The sequence below is a fragment of the Eulemur rufifrons genome, chromosome 28 (genome assembly GCF_041146395.1).
Source record: "Eulemur rufifrons isolate Redbay chromosome 28, OSU_ERuf_1, whole genome shotgun sequence".
Classification (NCBI taxonomy): Eukaryota; Metazoa; Chordata; class Mammalia; order Primates; family Lemuridae; genus Eulemur; species Eulemur rufifrons.
This window is the reverse complement of record NC_091010.1, coordinates 50,675,516-50,694,641: the sequence shown is the minus strand read 5'-3', so window position 1 is coordinate 50,694,641 and position 19,126 is coordinate 50,675,516. Positions and strand designations below refer to the sequence as shown.

Here is a 19,126-nt window from a genome sequence, read left to right as displayed (position 1 = left end):
TTTCTGGAGGCCTCATCTCTAACACACTATCCCAAACTGTCCCCAACAGAGGCAGAAGGTTTTCATTCACCCCTAGGAGGCCAATTTTTTTTTTTTAATTATGAGGCCTTTAATCCTCAGTGGCACACACCTATAATCCTAACACTCTAGGATGCTGAGGCCAAGAGCCCAAGACCAGCCTGAGCAAGAGTGAGACCCATGTCTCTACAAAAATAGAAAAATTAGCCTGTGGTGGCATGCACCTGTGATCTCAGCTACTCAGGAGGCTGAGGTAGGAGGATCACTTGAGCCCAAGAGTTCGAGGCTGTAGTGAGTTGTGATGAGGCCACTGTACTCCAGCCTGGGTGACAGAGCAAGACCCTGTCTCAAAAAAAAAAAAAAAATTAAATATGAAGACTTGGGAAAAAAGAATTGAACAGGTAAAGGAGGGACTTTAGACCATTTTTCCAAGAGCAGGAAGAGCTAGGAAAGTGGAAGGTGCTAGGCAGAGGGTAGGTGAGGAAGGGAGACAGAAGCACTCACCTGCATCCCTTGCGCTTCTTATCTTGCTTTAGGCTGACACTGGCCCAGTCCCTATGCCTGAGAACTGACCCAGGCTCTGGGAGTTTCAGATTTCCTTCTGTCCCTGGAAGTTCTATGCTCTACTCAAGCATCAACCCATGGGTGGCCATGCTTTCCTTGCTGTAAATTCACAAGAAACAATGGGTCCTCCCAAGCTTCCAAGGGGTTCAGAAGGAACTATTAGAAGCAGGATAAACTCTCAGTTAAAAAAACTGAAGCCCATTTTCAGGAATCCACCTTAGTAACTTAAAATAAGAAAAGGGTCCCCCTAAAACACAGAGATGTGCAGCTATAGACACAGGTGCTTTGATTTGTCTCATTTTTAGAGTGACCTGCTGTTCTCTGAAGATGCTCATCCCATCCTTCTGCCATCCCCAGCCCCTTTAAAGGAAATTAAAATGGGGTCGGAGCTGCTGCTGTCTGAGATAAAAGGGAAAGGACGGACTATTGATAAGTCTGGGCTCATCCTCTTGCCAGCACAGGAGCGTCCCCCACTGTGCAGGTGTCTCTGGAGGAGCATTAGGGAAGCGACAGTGTTGGAAGCTTTCCCCTCTCCTTAAAACACACATCCTCACTGCAGGGTGAAAAGAGTGGCTGGCAGGAGGGACACCCACTGTGAGGGAGACCGAGCTAATCTTAGGACCTCTCGTTATCTAATAATAACTATTTCTTACCTATCTTACAGTATCTTCTACCTTGCCAAGCGCTTTAAACTCACTAAATCCTCACAACTGTGCACAATAAAGATTATAATCCCTATTTTACAAAGGAGAGAAGTGGGCCTCAGACAAGTAATCTGCCCAAGTCACGGAGCTCGCTAGTCAGTGGTGGAGCCAACACACATGGCCAGGTCCTTCTGACCCAAGCACTACTCCTGCCTAAAGGGATCCCGTCCCCTATGTCTCTCCACAAGTCATCTAACTTCTTTATTCTTCCCAAGGCTACCTTCTGGGAGAAAAAAAAAACTCTAGGTTATACTAAAAACTTAATGGAATACTAACAAGAGTTCGGGTGTTGCAGGAAGAGCACTGAACTGAGAGCTAGGGAGTTGCACACTGGTGTGGGTACTTCCACTCTCTGGATGCACAATCTCTCTCGGCCACATTTTCCATACCAGGAAAAACATACAGTTAGATCATTATGTGTTCTTTCCTGCTCTAAAATGTTGTCTCTGGATGATTTATATTTTAAGAAGACCTTGGAGAGAATAAGGAATGACTCTTTCATTGTGAATATTCTGGCCAGAAGGGGGAAAAAAATCAAGCAGAGTCCTCCTTGCTTGCCCACACAATTACACCGCAAGTATTAGCAACTTCTATGATTTAATGACAGTGACATTCCCTTAAACATATCTGTACATTTATAGTTTATAATCCCTTTCAAATATTTGATTTCATTTTGATCCTTACAACCATTACACAGATGAGGAAACTGGAGTCTCAGACGTTGACTGACTTGCACCATTTCATACAGACGGGAGGTGGTCACGTGAAGGCTGGTCTTCCATTTCAGTGTAGCCACGACCAAGAGGAACGTTTCTATGTGTAAACTTGCACCCAAATCCAGAGTCTATTGCAGCATGAGCCCATTCAGGTAGCAACTCTAAGCTATCACCATCATCATCATCACCATCATCCACAATGACCTCATTTGAGTATACAAAAGACACTAAATAATATTTGTCAAAGCAATTAACAAAAGAGACTAGTGCTGTTTCAACACACATGCCCGAACACCTACCAACCTCATCTATAGGTAGGATCAGCTCTGCTAAGAGGCATGCACACATAGCATTCATGTGTGCACACACATGATGACCTCCCTGCTGTTTTCTCTCCTCATCTCAGCTCCTGAAAAAGACACACTGATAAGCCCTCTGCCCCAAGACATGATTCTTTCAGCACCTCTCAATCTGCCACTGCAAATGGGCTTGGCTGAAGCAGGAAAACCATCCAGGACCTGGAGCCTGCCTACATTCAGTTACCATGTAACAAAGTGTTTCATACAATATAATCAACTCTGCCACCCCCCAACTCCATTTCTTAAAAAATTTTAAGTGCACAAGAAAGAAAAGAAAACACAAAACAAAACCAGAAGGGGGAAAAAGCAATCTTGAAATGAATTCGACTGCAGAAGCTTATGTTCCTGCAGGCATAGTAGATATTAATAATTCAACAAAATATTACAGTAATTACTATACTTCGCAAAATCACAACAGTGCACTTTAGTACAACTCCTACCAATCTCCCTGCAACTGCCATTAATAAATAAAACACAATTCCCTATATTAAACTTGTTGTTTAAAAGCTAAATATTTTATCAGAACTAATATATTTTAAATAATCAGTCAAAACCAAGAAAATCCCTGGCCCCACATTTCTCCCCTCTTTAAGTAAAATTCCATCTTCACAGAGCAAAAACTGACTTCAACTCTAACAAGAATACACTGAGTGTTAGGGCTTGAAGCCCCTAGTGAAGCACCTGAGGACCACTCAGCTTGAATGCTCTACTGGAATCTGATTAGGCCACAGGAAAGAGACTGAGAAGGAAAAAGAGTGGAAGATTAATTCTTTTGGACCATGATTCTGACCCACCTCATTTAGCTCCAGAAAAAGAAGCCATAACCTGTAAAGAGGGGAGTTTCAGGAAACCACCAAAAAGACACACTTAAGTATAGCCCTGAGCAGGTATGAGGCTAATGATCTTGAAATATAGGTGTGCTTCACTTTACACTGTAATTATGTTCCCACATATTTGCTACATCCAATCTCTCAAGTTCTGCTGATTTTACCTTGCTGCATCAGTTAGATTTTGCTGTAAAAATGCTGCAGAATAAACCACCTAAATCTCAATCACTTATTCTCACAATTATACAGGGCAGCTGGGGGTTGGCTGGGCTCAGTTGGGCGGTTCTGCTGGTCCTGACTGGGCTGGGCCGATCTAGGCTGGGCTTGGCTGGGAATGGCTGTGCACTACTTATTTCTTATCCTCCTCCTGAGACCAGCAGGTTAGGCTGGGCATGTTTTTGTCATGGCCACTGCAGAGACACAAGGCAACAGGTAGAAACACACAATTCCTCTTGATAACCAAACTTAGAACAGGTGTACTATCATTTCCACCTCTTCGGTTGGCCAAAGCAAGTCACGAGGTCAAACCCAAAGTAAGGAGGTGGCAAAAAATATACCACCCACAGAAAGAGGACACCGCAAATGCCCAATACAAAGGGAGTTATAGAGAGGTGTGAAGAACTGGGGACAAAACAGAATCAACTACACCTAAATATTTCTTAAGTGGGTTCCTCCTTACCCATCCCCAGTGCCACCACCTAAGCCATCATGCTCTGCAGCCACAGTAACAGTCTGGTCTCTCAGCATTTGTCCTTTGCTCCCTCCAACCCATAGGGTGGTCACAGATTTTTTTTAATGTAAATTTAATTATATTACTCTCCTACTTTAAACTTTCCATGGCTTACCCCTTTCCTCTTAGGCTTAAGAACAAATGTCTTCCCCCAGACCCATCAGGCCCTGCTGGGTCCTGCCCATGCCTATCTATCTAGCTCCATCTTTTACTGGCCCCCAGCCCCTCTGCTCCAGCCACACTGTCCTTCTTCCTGTCCCTTTCAGATACCTTGTTCCCTCCTGCCACAGAAGTCACGTGCCCAGAACACTCCTAACCCCGCACACCTTTGAGATCTCAGCTCATCTGCTTCTTCCTCTCTGCCCTCCCTAAGTTAAATGTACCACATGTAATCTGATAATAGCATGTACCCCTCATTCCCAGCACCGCTCACCACTATAGACTCATAGCCCAGCAGTGCCTGGCTATATAGGGAACTCCACAAATATTTGTTGAATATTGAATATTCATAAAGTTTTAAAAAGTGATTTTAAATTTTTAAAATAAAAGGCAGCTAAAACTACTTTCTTTTGGTTGATTCTTATATTAAAAGTATTCAGATAATAAGTGTCCCTGACAAATTGCTCTGTACAGCGTTTAACCCCCAATACCATACTACCAATTTTGTATAAATCTGGTTTTGATGCCTCAGGTTGCCTTAAAGGGTTATACATCACTAATTCAAACAAAACCACAGGTATCTCATGTTAGGGCTCTCCTTTTCCCACCATTGTCAGTCCCTGAGTGGAACAGGAGACACATATACTACACAAATAGCAGAGGATGCAAAACCAGCAGGTAATCTAAGTATTTCACAGATCCAAGGGAAATTTTTTTTTTTTTTGGCCCCAGATTTCTATGTCCAGATGAGCTGTTAAGCCAGTGTGAGAGCAAAGCAAAATTTTAGACAAGCCAAGATTTAAAAAAAAAAAAAAAAAAAAAAAAATGCTACCTCTCAGGCACTGGGTAGCCATATAATTCATCATCCCAGCCAGGATCTTTTGAGAGTTAAATGAAATCTATTAATATTATGTCAGGACAACAGGTATAAACCAGGACATTCCCATGTACTCTGAAAAAGATTACTTGAGGATATACCAGAGAAAAATAAAAAGCACCCCAAAAAAGAGGAATGGAATCCAAAAACCAGAGGCACTAATCCAGTAAAGTAAATAGAGTAAAATAAATGGAAATCTCAATATGACAGAAGGGAAACGGGCCTAGAAAGAAAGAAATCAGTACAAATTAGAATATCCAATAATAGTACAACTAAAAAGCTGAAATATCTTAGTACTATGGAGAAATAGCAGATGTTTCCTCTTTCTACAAAGAAAACAAAACAAGTAGAAACACAAGGTAAAATCAAAAGCTCTACACGAAAGTTATATCCCAAACTGATATGACATAATTCTGAACAACTGTCGGAACATAGGATAATCTATTTGACCTCAAAGCTCAGGACACTCCTTGTCAAGTGACACAGGTTTAGTGACAGAACATGACACCTATTTATAATCATGCTACTATATTTTGTTGTAGAGAATAAAAACCACCAGAACATTTTAAACATTTGTGTTAGTTTTCCTTCACTGTGGTCTTGATTATGTTCAATTTATTTCCCAAGCATATTTAAATTAGCACATTTAAATTAGCACATATTTTATGCTACCTTTGCAATATCTGTCCAACATATGTTTCCTACACATAAGTTTGGGGGCAATCCAGTCTCCATCATATGGTTTTTTACACATGTTTCATCACCAGGCATATAGTAGGTGTTCCCCCAAAACTTTGCATTATCTGAAATGAAGAAGGCAGAGCAATACAGGTTGAGACCTGGAACAAATGTTTTTTTAAAACATCCAAATTACACTGTCATCTGAGAATTTTATTATATCAGATGTGACTTGAAATAAATTGTACATCATGCCTGGAATGAGAATCTTGGGGCTTTTAATACCGTAGTATGTGTGCTAATGGAAGTGCTTCATTTGTACCGAGAGGAGGCAGAAGAAGGCAGGAGGTCTCAAATCTGCTGGTGAAGGACCTCCAGCTCCTGAGGAAATAAAGGACAGGTAAACTAACACCTTGAGTTCATATCACCCCCTATTCCTTTCAAAAATGCTTGCGCGTGCAGCATCTCATTATTTAACTGTGACATAAAGGGGGCAAATAGGATTGTCCCCATTTCACACACAAAGAAATGATTGACCTAATATCACATCTGGTTTGTGGCAAGATACGCCTGCACCAATTTTTGCAACTTTTTCTTTGTATAGATAAGGACACTAAATTCCAGAAAAATCAAATAACTTAAATATCATTACACTAAGCAAACAAATTATTGACTGAATGACTGAAAGGATGAATGAAAATATTTCTGCTTGAGGTAAGACCAAATCTAGGCATGCTTGAGAGAAGCAGTTTCCAGGTTTTTTAATCATAGCTGCAGACCCTCTCTTTACTAATAATTCACCCATTTAAAGCACACATATAATTCTTATTCATAGACTATGCTACTACACCTAGAAGGGTCTTCACTTCCTTATACCTGAGAAGCAGGTGATTTGTTGAAGACAATTAATGTAAATTGGGAACCCAAATCCAGAGATTCCCAACTCTAAGGCAAACATTCTTTCTGATATATCATGATGTCCTTCACTGATGTTATCTCAGAAAGGAAGATATCAAGTGTGAGCTCTGCTGCTTCATGCCAAAATCCTGAGGAAGTCTAAGCAAAAAGGCATCATATACCCTATTTTTAGGCACGAGCTCACCTGCCAGCAGAGAGAGGTTCAAATTTTACAGAAACTCTGGCTATTGTGAAGACCAACCACATGCCCTGGGGTAAGGTGGGCTCCTCAGCCCTGAGAAATAACAATGGAAACTAATCTGGAGGTATGTGTGCCCTCCTGGAAGCCCCAACACTGCCATTCAATATAACCCTGGACTGGCTGCTTTCCTCTGGAAGGTGCCAACCCAAAAGGAAGACCCCCTCAGAGCCAGGGTCAGTGATTCCATCTCCCTCGCCATACATAGCACTTACTATAGCAGGGCTCAAAGCAGGATTTTAAGAGTATGGAAAAAATTACTGATTTGGCATGTGTCAACTTAACTGAGCCATGAGGTACCCAGATATTTGATTAAACATTATTCCGGCTGTGTCTGTGAGGATGTTTCTGGATGAGATTGACATTTGAATTAGTAGACTGAGTTAAGCAAGTTGCCTTCCCCAGTGTGGGTGGGCGTCCTCCAATCAATGAAGGGGAAGTAGAATGGAATGCCAAGTAAGAAGGAATTCTTTCTCTCTGCCTGTCTTTGAGCTGGGACATCAGTCTTCTCCTGCCAGCAGACCTGGACTTGATCTGGAATTTACACCATCAGCCCTCTTGGTTCTCAGATCCTAAGACTCGGTCTAGAACTATGCCACTGGCCCTCCCGGGTCCCCAGCTGGTCAGCTACAGATTGTGGGCTTCTCAGCCACCATAACTGCATAAGCCAAGCCCACACACACTATTGGTTCCGTTTCTCTAGAGAACCCAAAGTAACACACTTAGAAATAACAGGGTTCTTCCAGAAACATATCTTGAAAGAAAGATTTGAATTTAAGTAGTTTATTTGGTGGCGTGATCCTGATCCCAGGACACACTGACAGGGGAATAGGCGAATGAGACAGGGATGGAAGGCAGACAACAAAGTAAGTGAGTTACCATGGCAGCCACTGGGGCTTCATCCCCCTGAGAACTCTGGGAGACAAGGTAGGAAACAAGCCTCAGTGTTAGCCCACTCCAAAGATCAAGGGAGCTCAGCCATTGAAAGGTGGCTGCTCCCTACTTCCTGACAGGCATCAGTTTCCTGACTCTTTCCAGCCTTTGCCTTGTGTAATCAAAGCCAGCTCCAGTGGTCAGAAAACGCTGGTGGGCAAACAGTCCCTGGTGCTGGGAGTCAGGCCAGCATGCAGGGAACTGGAAAGCGCTCAGGAATATGGGTAAGGTACCAACAGATCTGCTATAAAAGAAGACATTCACCCTACACCATCTCCTATCTAGGCAGACAATGAAAACTAACATTCTCAACCAATAAAGCAGCCTACTGTGTTAGACCCATCTCTAAGATTCACAACCACCCTGTAAGTCTGATATTTTACTCTCATTTTACAGCCAGTGAAACTCAGGCTTGGAGACTTGTTCAAAGTTGCTGTCGCTTTGGGACCTTCTCATAACAGAAAAGACATTTTAGAGTTTTAAGATACCTTCGCATCAAAAGTTTGCTTTCAAGCATGAATAATACTGAAAGCAACACAGTGAGATGAGCAAGTCTTTGGCCTCTAAAAACATCCTCCTCTTTCACCAGCGCCCTGGGAAAACAAGTTTCCCTGTATCCCCAGTTTCAGAGTCTCAAAACTCTTATTGTCGACAAGTTCCCCCACTATGTGTAATCACATTCAGATAAAGCAGCCTGTGTCACTTTTCTAGTCTTGGAAAAAAAAATGTTCAACTCAGTAATTGCTCTTCATCTCCCACTGAAAACAAATTTTAAAAAGAAAAAGTTCATTTCTTATGCAGCAGTGTAATCTTTAACCTAGTCTATTTGAATGAGAAACTGCCTACCTCTCCATAGATGTCAAAAAAAAAAAAAAAAGGCTCTTAAGAGGACTGAGTCAGGCATGTGGGACCTGAGAACCTGTCAGAGACGGCTGTGATGTCCCCGGGTGCGGATCTGGAGGCAGCAAGAGCAGGCTAGAGCCTTCCCGATTCCTAAGGCACTCCTTGTGTACCGAGGCAGTTTTATGTATCTAAGAAAGTATTTATTATGTTCAACTCCATGAGGTTCTATTGGCTGAGCACCACACACAAGAGAAAGCATAAAGGAAGAAAATGCAGAAGAGATGGGAGAACCAAGCCTGAGCCTCACTTCTACCTGCATCTATTTGTAGAGTCTAGTTCCGCCACTAATGGGTTGAATATCCAACTGCTGAATGAACATACCGGTACAAAACCTCTATTTCCTTTTTTTTAGACTTTTCAGGAAGAGGTGAAGTGATCAACCCCCACCCCCAGGACTGAACTGCCCTGTTGCCGACCAACTATTCATCCATAGGTCGTATTACAACTCCTCACACCATGGACTTACAAGCTACTTCTCATCTTCTCTCCGTGGAACAATTCCTGGTGCAGCATTTTTTCATTATTTCATCCTATTTATTTTCACTTCTTTCCCAGGGCAACACTCCCTCTAGTGTCTACATAGGGTTCTCAGGTTCCACTCTTGGTACATAGGGTGAAGGCTAAAGGGGAACTCAAGCCTGCAACTCGATGGGTATAGATCACTACAAAATAATTAATGGACTTTGCCAGCATGATAATCCTGGGTAAGAGGCTGCAGATATTCTGCATATAGTTCTAGCCATGAATATTCCCATTTTACTCCAGGCACAAAGACACAGAAGGAGATCTGGAGGAGAAGAAAAATGAAACATCAAGGTCCATCCCATGGCTTCAATGTAGATGAGTCTTTGGCACAAGGGGCTCTGCTTACCAACTATCCCCAGAAGCCCAGTGTGCTCCAGTTTTCTTAAAGCTACATGCTTCATGCACTTCCTTGGAGAAGTCACCCAGGATTAGCTGTGAGTTGTCATCACAGATGCCCAAGAGAAGCTACTCTGCATCTTTCTGGATCCCTTAACCCGCCACACAATGAAAGCCTTGAAAAACTGTTCAACTTATTCATCACTAATTGGTGTGATCTTTAATCTGAATCTAACCAATCTGATGCTAACCATTTCTATTACAAATTCTGAGTATGAGTTTCAAGAATCCAGATCCCCAGGCATTCACTTCTAGATTGCTTTCACTGTGTACCTTAGCACTACACAAAAGATAGATATCACAAAACCTCGTCTGACTGAGGACATGGAATATGGAAGGTGATTGAAATGAGCCTCTGGCTCAGGACTGGATTCCAGCCAAGGCTTGGCCATCAGCTCACTAGGAAACTTCAGGCAGGTACCTCCAATTTCATCTGCGTCAATATTTCCATCTGAAAATGAAGGAAAAGCCCCTTCCAGATAGAAAAATAACAACTACACCAACTAAAAAATATCTTGAGATCTTGCTATGTATAGGTCACACACTTCTTTTAGGCACTCTGCCTGCTACAATCTCAATCCTTGCAACAGCCCACGGTGAGAGGTACTGTATCATCATCCCTTCTTTTCAGAAAAAGAAGCAGCAAAAAGAAGGTAATGACTTGCCCAATGTCACACAGCTATTAGGAGACAGAAGCAGAATTTGATCCCAGGCACCTGGCTCCAGGATCCGTGATCCCATTTAGTATGCAGCCTTGTTTCATGTCCTAGTACATCGGTTCTCAATAAATCCTAAAGAGGATGACATTCAGGGTGAAAACCCTCCCTAAGCATGAATTCACACGAGTCGTATCATATACCCACACTAAATAATCCCATGATCCACAACCGTATAGGATCCCTTACTACCCTACATAGCTTTATTTCCAGCCTTTCCCCTAAACTAGGTTTTTTCCCGGCGGGTGCCAAGTAGCAGGCCCCTACGCAGCCATGGGCACAGTGTTACTGACCAACAGCCCTGAATGGGTGGCCGGCTGCACTGTGGATCCCTCTCACCTCAACCAAGTAGGAATGTTTTCCTCTGCTTCCCAGCATGCACTCAATAGCAGAAGGCTATGTGCAATCCTGAAGTTCTTAGGCTCCATTATTTTTTTCCAAATTTACTATAGCATATTTATTAGTGTACTATAAAGAACAGCATTTCCATAAATAATTAAACCCCAACTACACTGATCAAAATAAATGTGCAAAATGTTCCCGGTGATGCAACCAGGCTTGATTCACTCAGTAACTGAAATCACAAGGTGGCTCACAAGAGGCCCCCATTAACAACAGTTAGTGAGATACAGCTCGTCCAGCATTAACAAGCTTGCTACTTTATTGTCTTCAGCCTCCGTGGTGGGTGGGCAGGGTGGCTGTAGAGCACAGGCCCAGCACAGGAAGGAAGAATGTATTCCTAAGTCTCCCTTGGTAGCATCATATATACCCACCCTAGGCCTCAGACTACCCTACCTATAAAATGGGCAGCACCCTACCTCACCTGAGTGAAAGTACACAAATCCATTTGGAAGGAAAATGCTCTGATAACCCAAGAAGAAAGAAGACAGATGGGTGTGAACAGAGGATGGCTATTCCAAGAGAAAAGGACGAGTTGGGTCCAGGCTGTAGGGTGCCGTGCTTTGGACTGTACCTCACCCCCCTCATCTCTGTGCCGGGTGATCTGATGGAGACGATTCCCAAGTGCACCTCCTTGACATTCTGTGAGTCTAAGATGCCCACAGCATCTCCTCCAGTGATCGTCTCTCCTCTGAGCTCATGGCCTGAAATGATCACTTGACAATTAACCACATACCACCCCGTGGCATCTGTCTTGTTGTCATGTGTTATTTAACTTTACAGAAGAGCAGTGTCACATCCAAAGCATATTGGTGGGACCGTGAGGCAAATGCTGTCATATCATTCTTTGTCTCCCCTCTGTCACACCTTTACCAACCCCACAGTGCCCAGAATAATGCCACACACACAGGAAACACTCAGCAAACAGGTGAAGATTTTGTGTGAGTGTCCATCTGATCTCTGAAGTACATGAGAAGAAGCCAGGCTTGTTGAGGAGTTTTTATTTCTACCCTCGTACTAAATGGAGTAGAGATTCCTCTGAATCTTATGTTACCATTCATATATGAAATAAAAGACTCCCCTCCTCTTCCCTCCCCCTGCAGCTGAGGCATGGTGCAGCTCCCCAGGTCAGGTCAGCATCACTGAGCTATGTGTGACACTGTGCCACACGCTGCAAGGCACACATGAGAAGAGCAGAACGCAGACTTGGTGGTGACGGGAGGTTGGGGTGCTATCTTAATTATCTCATTCCTCACCCTCAAAACACTCATCAAATAATACAAGATTAAAGTAACCAAGTACTAAACTATGTATGATCAAATGTGTGGTACAGTCTATAAATTCTGTAAGCAACTAGGAAAAAAGGGAAATAAATGCTTCCAAGGAAGGTTTCATAGAGCCACTGGGTCTGAACCTTAAACTGAGCTATGAGCGCATTTTAATAGAAGAAGAAAGGTCTCCCAAGTGGAGGAGATCACAAGAGCAAAGGCTTGGAGTCAACTAGAACAATGAAGAGGCTGGCTTGGCCAAAGTGGAGGAGATGATCAGGGAATAGTCAAATTCAAAGTTGGAGAAGTAGACCCAGGACATATGCAGTGAAGAGCCTTGTATGCCAGGATAATAGACTTTGGGTTTGAATTCAAGAAGCCAAAGGCACTCAAGCTAGAATGTAAACATACTGGATGAAATACTCCTGATTATAGTAGCTGTCAAGTTACAAAATCATTGATATCCCAGACAACAGCAATTTCTGATTCCTTTGTAGCCTCTTCTTATTGAGACTTGAGACTGCCATTCATTCACTCACTTAGCCAAACATTGTCAAGTACCTACGTGAGACAGAGCCCCCTCATCCCCACTGACTACCAACAAAGTCAGGACCCCAGCCAGAGCCCCCTCACAGTCATCCACGATGCCAGGGGAATAAACATGGCTAGCCCATTTGATTCATCCGACAGAGCCACTTCTGCTCACCAAAAGTGGCACACCAGGTACTCACACTGTATATTTTCCACCTCCTCCTCCACAAGGCCTCTTTTCTCCCCAAACTTACTACAGAATTAATCATCCTTTGACATTTTCTCCCTATAAGAGAAGTGTCTCAAGCCAGCCAACAGGCCAACAGAAAGCAGAAAGCAGGAAATTAACAGGTAGGTCATGCCACAGGCCTCAGGTGACTTGGCCAATGTATACCTAACCTTGGCTAAACCACTGGCTTTCAGACAAACCTTCCTATCTCAGGGTGTCTGTCTGGCTTTGTCATACCTCCCTGCTCCTTATGGGATGATTCAGGACTCACAGATCATCTAGGTCCAGAATTCGTCCAATGACAATAGATTTCCACAGCCCAAGGAAAAAGCAAAGCAGTTCTCCCTTCTGCCCCCTGAGTCCTCCTGCCACTGGAGCCAATAACTCTCCTTTCCTTAAGCAATGCAAATAGAGAGAGGCCACTTCCCAGTGTTCCTTCTTTGCCAACTACAAAGCAAGTTCCAAGCACTGCATTTCTGCAATCATTAAATCAGGCTTCCCATTTAAGAAGTTTGCAACTTCTTCTCACCTTGGAAATCACTGCAGGGTCTGAGAAGCAAATCACACCCTGTAACCCAGTCATCAGAGAAATCACAGAGCAGACAAATAGCCTGTGCCCAGCCCCTCCTCTGCTCACTGTCCCCTAGGCCTGCGGTGACCAGGAGCAATTAGTGCTGTTGTCCCGATGCATTTCCCAGCTACATCTCAACTGAGATGGCTCCCCTTGTAATATTAATTAAAAACCCCCCTTTTTTTGCAAACCCCTGAAGAATGGCTTCTGTGGCAGGCTTCTTTTATTAAGCCTCCAAGAAGGCAAAATGCATTAAGATATTGTGACACAAGAACTGTGAGCGGGGACAACAAAGGCCAGGCAATCCAGCCAAAAGCTATTTGAAAAATCTGTTTGGGAGCCACAATTAGATGCTCCAGTGAGTGAAATACAATTAATCTGATCAAATCTGTCACTATTTTGCACATTAGGAGTAAATATTTTAGAACACAGTCCAGCTGAATTAGTTAAGGGTAGGAAATCTTGCCTGGGAGCATCTGTGTGTTGCACCTTCTAGTGTGCTTAGGGAAGGGTAATCTGGCAGGGACCCGGAATTATCAGCATCTCCCCGTTTCTCTTCACCAAGATGCAGTGTCGGGCACATTAATTGAAAACTACCTGGCAAGTATTCCAAGCAGACACACTGCAGGGGAAGCAGCCTACAAATTGCTGTCACCACGAGTAAGCTGCTGGAAAGGAAGGGGAACCAGTCTTGGGAAGAATGCAGCACAAAAATGGGAGGTCCCCCTGAAGGGTTAACCCCAGGAGGAAGGGGTGTGCAGAAGCAGACTGTGCCTTCACAACTTTCCACTCTCCAGAGCCATTTACCAACTCACTGAGCAAGCAGGGAAGCTTCTTTCTTCATTTCAAGGAAAAGGACAGAATAATGTGTTTTTCTGTTTCCCTGTAAGCCACAGGGACGGGCTCCCTCTGGGTGTTTGTGAAACACTCTCTAACCCATTAATCACCAGGATCCCAGCTGGAGAAAACAGGAGAGAAAAGAACGCAAATTGCTCCTACAGAGCAGAGGCTCCAAGGCCAAGTCCCCTCACCTCCCACCCAGAACACCTGGCAGGTCAACATGGTCAGAGGTGGGACCCAAACCCCACCTCCCTCCTGACTCTTTCTGCCTCAGGCTTTCTGGGCACCTCCTCCTTTGCCCCCCAAGCTATCTCTACTCAGTCTGGGACCAAAAGTAAATACCTGCTCCAAGCCTTGGATCTTAAGCCCCTGGCACACATGCTGGACCAATGGGGTGGTTGAGCTGAAAGCCCTCTCCTACATGCGCACATCCCTGATTGTAAACCTATCAGAGTGGCATTCAATTTTCAGTTGTATAGGGCTACTGAAGACTGTCCCCAAAAGGGAATTCACGTCAAGTAATCAATCAGGTTCACCAAAGGCACTTTGAATGAGAGCAGGAAAAGCCATATCATGTTAAAACTGAAACTGATGGCACCCTGAAGAAGGACATGTTTAAGACTTCAGAAGCCAGTAAAAAAAAATGGAATTCTCTTTCCATGTCAAATGAGCCTGGGTCTGCCTTGAGGGCATCTCCCTCCACATTGAAACCAATAATGAAATCTAAGTTTCATCATCCCCATCACTCCTCACCTTGGCTTTTATTTATGGCACCTTCTTTTCCTGCCATCAGGAAAGGAGGAGAGGAGAGAAAACCAACTGGGTAATGTTGCTGAAAGTGGTTTCCCAGTTATTCTCAATAGAGTTGTTTCGTTAAAGTCTCTCAAAGACAGGGCCATGTTAACATGTTTCTCAATCTTCTTTAAAGAGCATCACAGACCTGGTCATCAAGGATGCCTCTCTTTGTGGTTTTGCCTACAAAATGTGGTTAAAAAAAAAAAAAAAAAAAGGTAGGTTTAGCCCAGGGGCTAAAGAGGCAGTCCCTCTCTGCACTGGAGAGAGGGGACAGTATACAACACCCACCTCTGCTGCCTTGCCCTTGCTTGGGCAGTAAGGCTGGCCAAGAGCACAAGCAATACATCCCAGGGGGCTGGTCATGGATTGCCTCAGTCTCATCGCTGTCACGAAGGACTCCAAGCCCAGCTGGTCTAGTGCCCAGACTCTCTTGGCCTCTTTGGACTGACAAGTTATTTCCCCAGGGAACATGGGCCAGACTTGCCCCTCACTTTCTCTGCTGCACGACTGCATTGAGGATGGGCAGAGAAGGCCATGCACATTCAACTACTATTTGCAGGAAGCATTTTCTCTAAAGTCCCATCTTCAGGGGCTTTGTGAACCATCAAAATTAATCCTTAAAATAAAAACAGAGACATAAGAAAACTCTTCAGGTAGGGTGAATTTATATTGCCCAAATGTGGCATTAATAAAGTCATAGAGATGTGAGGACATCACCTCCTCGTCCTAGGATACATTTACCTCCACACATCCTATCCCTCAAACTAACGAAGTAAGAACCTAAACACACACACACACCCTAATTACCAAATTAAAATGAAGTTGGCATTCACAAGCCCTGCTGTCAGAGAATTACCTCACCCGCCACACACACACACACACACACACACACCTCCAAGTCCTCTGGGGACTTGTAAGTCTTCTGTCACCCACCCTGCAAAGAGGCACGTTGCCCACCCCACCCCCAAACAGAGCTGTTCAGCCTGAAGCTGGGGGCGTCTTTATGGAAGGCAGATGAAGCCCACCACCGTGCTGCTTTGGAGGTGGACTCTAACTCGTCCTTCGAACCCAGCATCTGTTACCCAGGCTGGGCTGCCCACGCTGTGTTGTGTATCATTAAGAACCAGGAAATCTGCACTTTGGGATTGCCTATGTGATGCGTTCTGTGAACCCCTAGCTTTCCTGATTTCACAACCCAATCCTCAACACCCCCAGGCTCTTAAAATAAGGCGTAAATTTCCCAGGGAAATCTTTTCAAACGCTAGTCATTAAGAGAAATACAAAAGGTGGTGCGTATGCGTTCCCATCAAATGAATTTCCGATACATCCATCATTCTCTGCCTGGAGCTCGTACTCTAGCCAAGGCCAGGTTCTAATCTGAACCGGAGAGGCAGAGAAGAGGAAAGAATTTTGCAAAGCTGGCCGAAGTAGGAGCGAGGGAAGTGGGAAAGATCTGGGAGCTGGTCCCTCGCCTTTCCTTCTCCGGGCTGCACAGCTGCTGAGTGCCGGTGAGGTGGCGGGAGACCCTCCGGGCACGCGCTGCGGGCCGCTGCAGCTGCCGGGCCAGGGCCGGGCAATGCTCAGAGCCAGGCACCAAGCCCGGAATGCCGGAGTCGCCGGAGGGGGCTCGTCGGCGCCACCTCTCGGTGCATCAGCGTCCAGGGGAACCAGGCGACGGGGAAAAGGGGTGGAGAGGTGCGCAGAAAGCCCAGGGACCCAACTCCACTCAGCGTGCTGTTTGTGGCGCAGGACGCAGTGGCAGAGACGAGAGTTTTCTGCTCCGCGACTTATGTGTGCTTGTGCATGAGAGAGGGCTATTGGTGTGGAATGGGTGTTGAATTTCGCTGCACACTTTAAACTTTTTTACTGCCTCTGCTGCAGCTTTCCAGGGCAGCTGCCTGGGCTTCGAAGGAGGAACCCGGGTTACCTGAAGGCCAAGGCTTGGGCCCACTTGGCCCAGCCTCCCGCCTGGGCTGCCAGACCATGCGCCTGAAACAGAAAGCAGCGATCCCAAGGCGATCAGGAGTCTGGGAGTCCCAGTGGCCTCAATCTCCCGGGTTCCCTTTCGCGTGACAGGAGCAGGGATGCGGGGGGAGCCCAAGCAGTCGCAGGAATCCGCCCGTCTGTCCAGCGGCTCTCTCCCCAAATCAGCCCTGGTCCTCACCCATTAATTCAACACCCCCCAAACTGGAAAACTGACCCTCCAAGCCGAGTAGGGGAGAAAGCGACCACAGATACCCCCCATCTTTAAGAAATCCCTTCCTCTTCTCCCCTCCGGGCGGCCCCAATCCTAGGGTCTCCAGTAAACAAACGCACACATCATCCTACAACAAACTCCGTTAACCTGTTGGGGGCGTTGGGGGAGCTAGACAAACCTGTTCTCTCTAAAAGTCGAGGCGCCCCCCGCTCTCTGCCTCGACCCCCGAGCAACTATCTGTCCCTCGCTCCCATCCCCAATTCCCCCTTGCTGTCAGGATCCGGCACCGGGTGGGTACTCACGCTGCTGTTGTGTCCCGACCAGTGCACCATGGCTTGGTTGTGGGCCGAGTCCCCCGTCAGCGCGAATGAGGTGCTGGGCAGCCGGAGCTCTTCAGCCGCCGAGCCCCCAGCCCGCGGAGCCTTCATCTCTTCCCGGGAACCCTTGGCCAGAGAGCGGCTTCCTTTAGAACCATCGGCTGGAGCAGTAGCCTGGGCGTCCCCGCGCTCCAGGGCGCTGGGGGGCTGCGCCCGGCGACTCCTCCTCGCTCCGCTAGGCTTGCCAGGAGCTGGGATGCCCTGGCCCCAGCGCGCTCTTGCCGGCGACGTCTCTCCGGCTTTGACCTGCATCTCACCGCCGCTGCCGCCGCCCTGCTGGGGCAGCAGCTCTCGTCCCGGCCGGCGCCCCAGCGAGGCAGCTCTCCGTGCGATCGCTAGCTCCTCCGGCCACTGGCTCGCCACTGCCCGCGGCGAGAGAGGCGGCAACGCCGGTGGCCGCGAAGCCGGGGCCGTGAGGCGCCCGGGACCGCCTGTCGCGTCCCAAGTGATCTCCGCGCCGGCCAGGACCCACGTCGACAGGAGTAAGAGCCCCGTCCGGGCTAGCGGCGCCCCCGGCCAGCCTGCCAGGCGCTCAGTGCGCGCCGCCTCCATCCCGCTGCGGCTACTGCTGCTCGGGCTGCCGAGTGTGTGGCGCCCGCCGAGGTGCGGGTCCGGCGCGGGGGGTGTGCGCGCGCCGGCGAGTGAGCGAGTGTGTGTCGGGGGAGTGGGGAGGGGGCGGCCAGGAAGGAGGTGGCTCCGGCTGGCGCGCCTCGTCGGTCCTCTCCACTCTTCCCTCCTCGCTTTCACTCGCTCTCTCGTCCAGAGGGTGATTCCAAAACCAGAGGAAAATCAGTGAATGCCCCTTCGGTGCTTTTTCTTGAAACGAGCCCCCAAAATCTTCCCTACTGAGCACCTTCAGAAATGTTATAAAAAGGAGTGTTCAAAGATAAGAAATTCCTCGTTTATAAAATATAAAAATCAAGCCAGATCCAAGAGGAGGGGCTGGCAATAGACCCCCAATCTCTGATTCTCTCCGAAATCCAGCCTCCAACCTGCTCCTGACGAATAGTTGGGAGCCGCTCCTCGACGCGATTAGGGGTTTATACTCTGCGGGCCTGTTCTGACGGGCGGGAGATGGTACGCGGGGAGGGTACAGGGGTCTCAGGGGAGAAGAAGGAGGAGTAAAGTGTTTTCAGCGCCAACTGTTCGCGTTCGGGAGCCAGGGGGGAACCGGGAGGCTCTGCGTGGGGAGGCGGCACACAGAAGCCAAGCTCGGGATGGACCCGCTAGTGGCTCCCGGCCCGGCCCGCTCCCCGCCCCCGACTCCCGGAGGCCTGCGCCCCCACGCGGGGGCGCGGAGGATGCGTGCGTGCGCGCGCGTGCGTGCGTGCAGGCGGGTGTGAGTGAGGGGTGCGCGGGGCGGCGGGCAGGCGCCGCGGGGTTGGGGTACCTGGCTGAGCCGGGGGTGAGCGGCGCTGGGTGTGAAGGGGTGCGCAGTTCCGTGCGTGCGCTTCTGCACGACAATGTGTGCGTTAGTGTGAGCGATGGGGAACGGGGCGGGGGCGGGGGGTGCGCTCGGGCCGTGGGCGCGCGCGCGGATCACGCACGGGCTGTGTTTGCATTTCCAGGAGCCTGCGAGGCATCAGAAAGGCAGTGTTGAGAACAGGGCAGGCCGCTCACGGCAGCCCCCTCTCCTGGCGCCCCCCCGCACCCACGGC

The 19,126-nt window shown here is 47.1% G+C and overlaps 1 protein-coding gene across 1 annotated transcript in view; it reads right to left on the bottom strand.

Annotated features, from left to right (window-relative positions):
• SORCS3 (sortilin related VPS10 domain containing receptor 3) overlaps window positions 1–18,058 on the bottom strand; it is a 561,026-nt gene extending 542,968 nt beyond the window's left edge. Inside the window, exon 1 of the mRNA XM_069459773.1 lies at window positions 17,394–18,058. Coding sequence (XP_069315874.1) covers window positions 17,394–18,020 — 627 coding nt within the window. The 5' untranslated portion in view covers window positions 18,021–18,058. The remainder of the gene's footprint in view (window positions 1–17,393) is intronic.
• Between the last annotated feature and the right edge of the window lie 1,068 nt (window positions 18,059–19,126).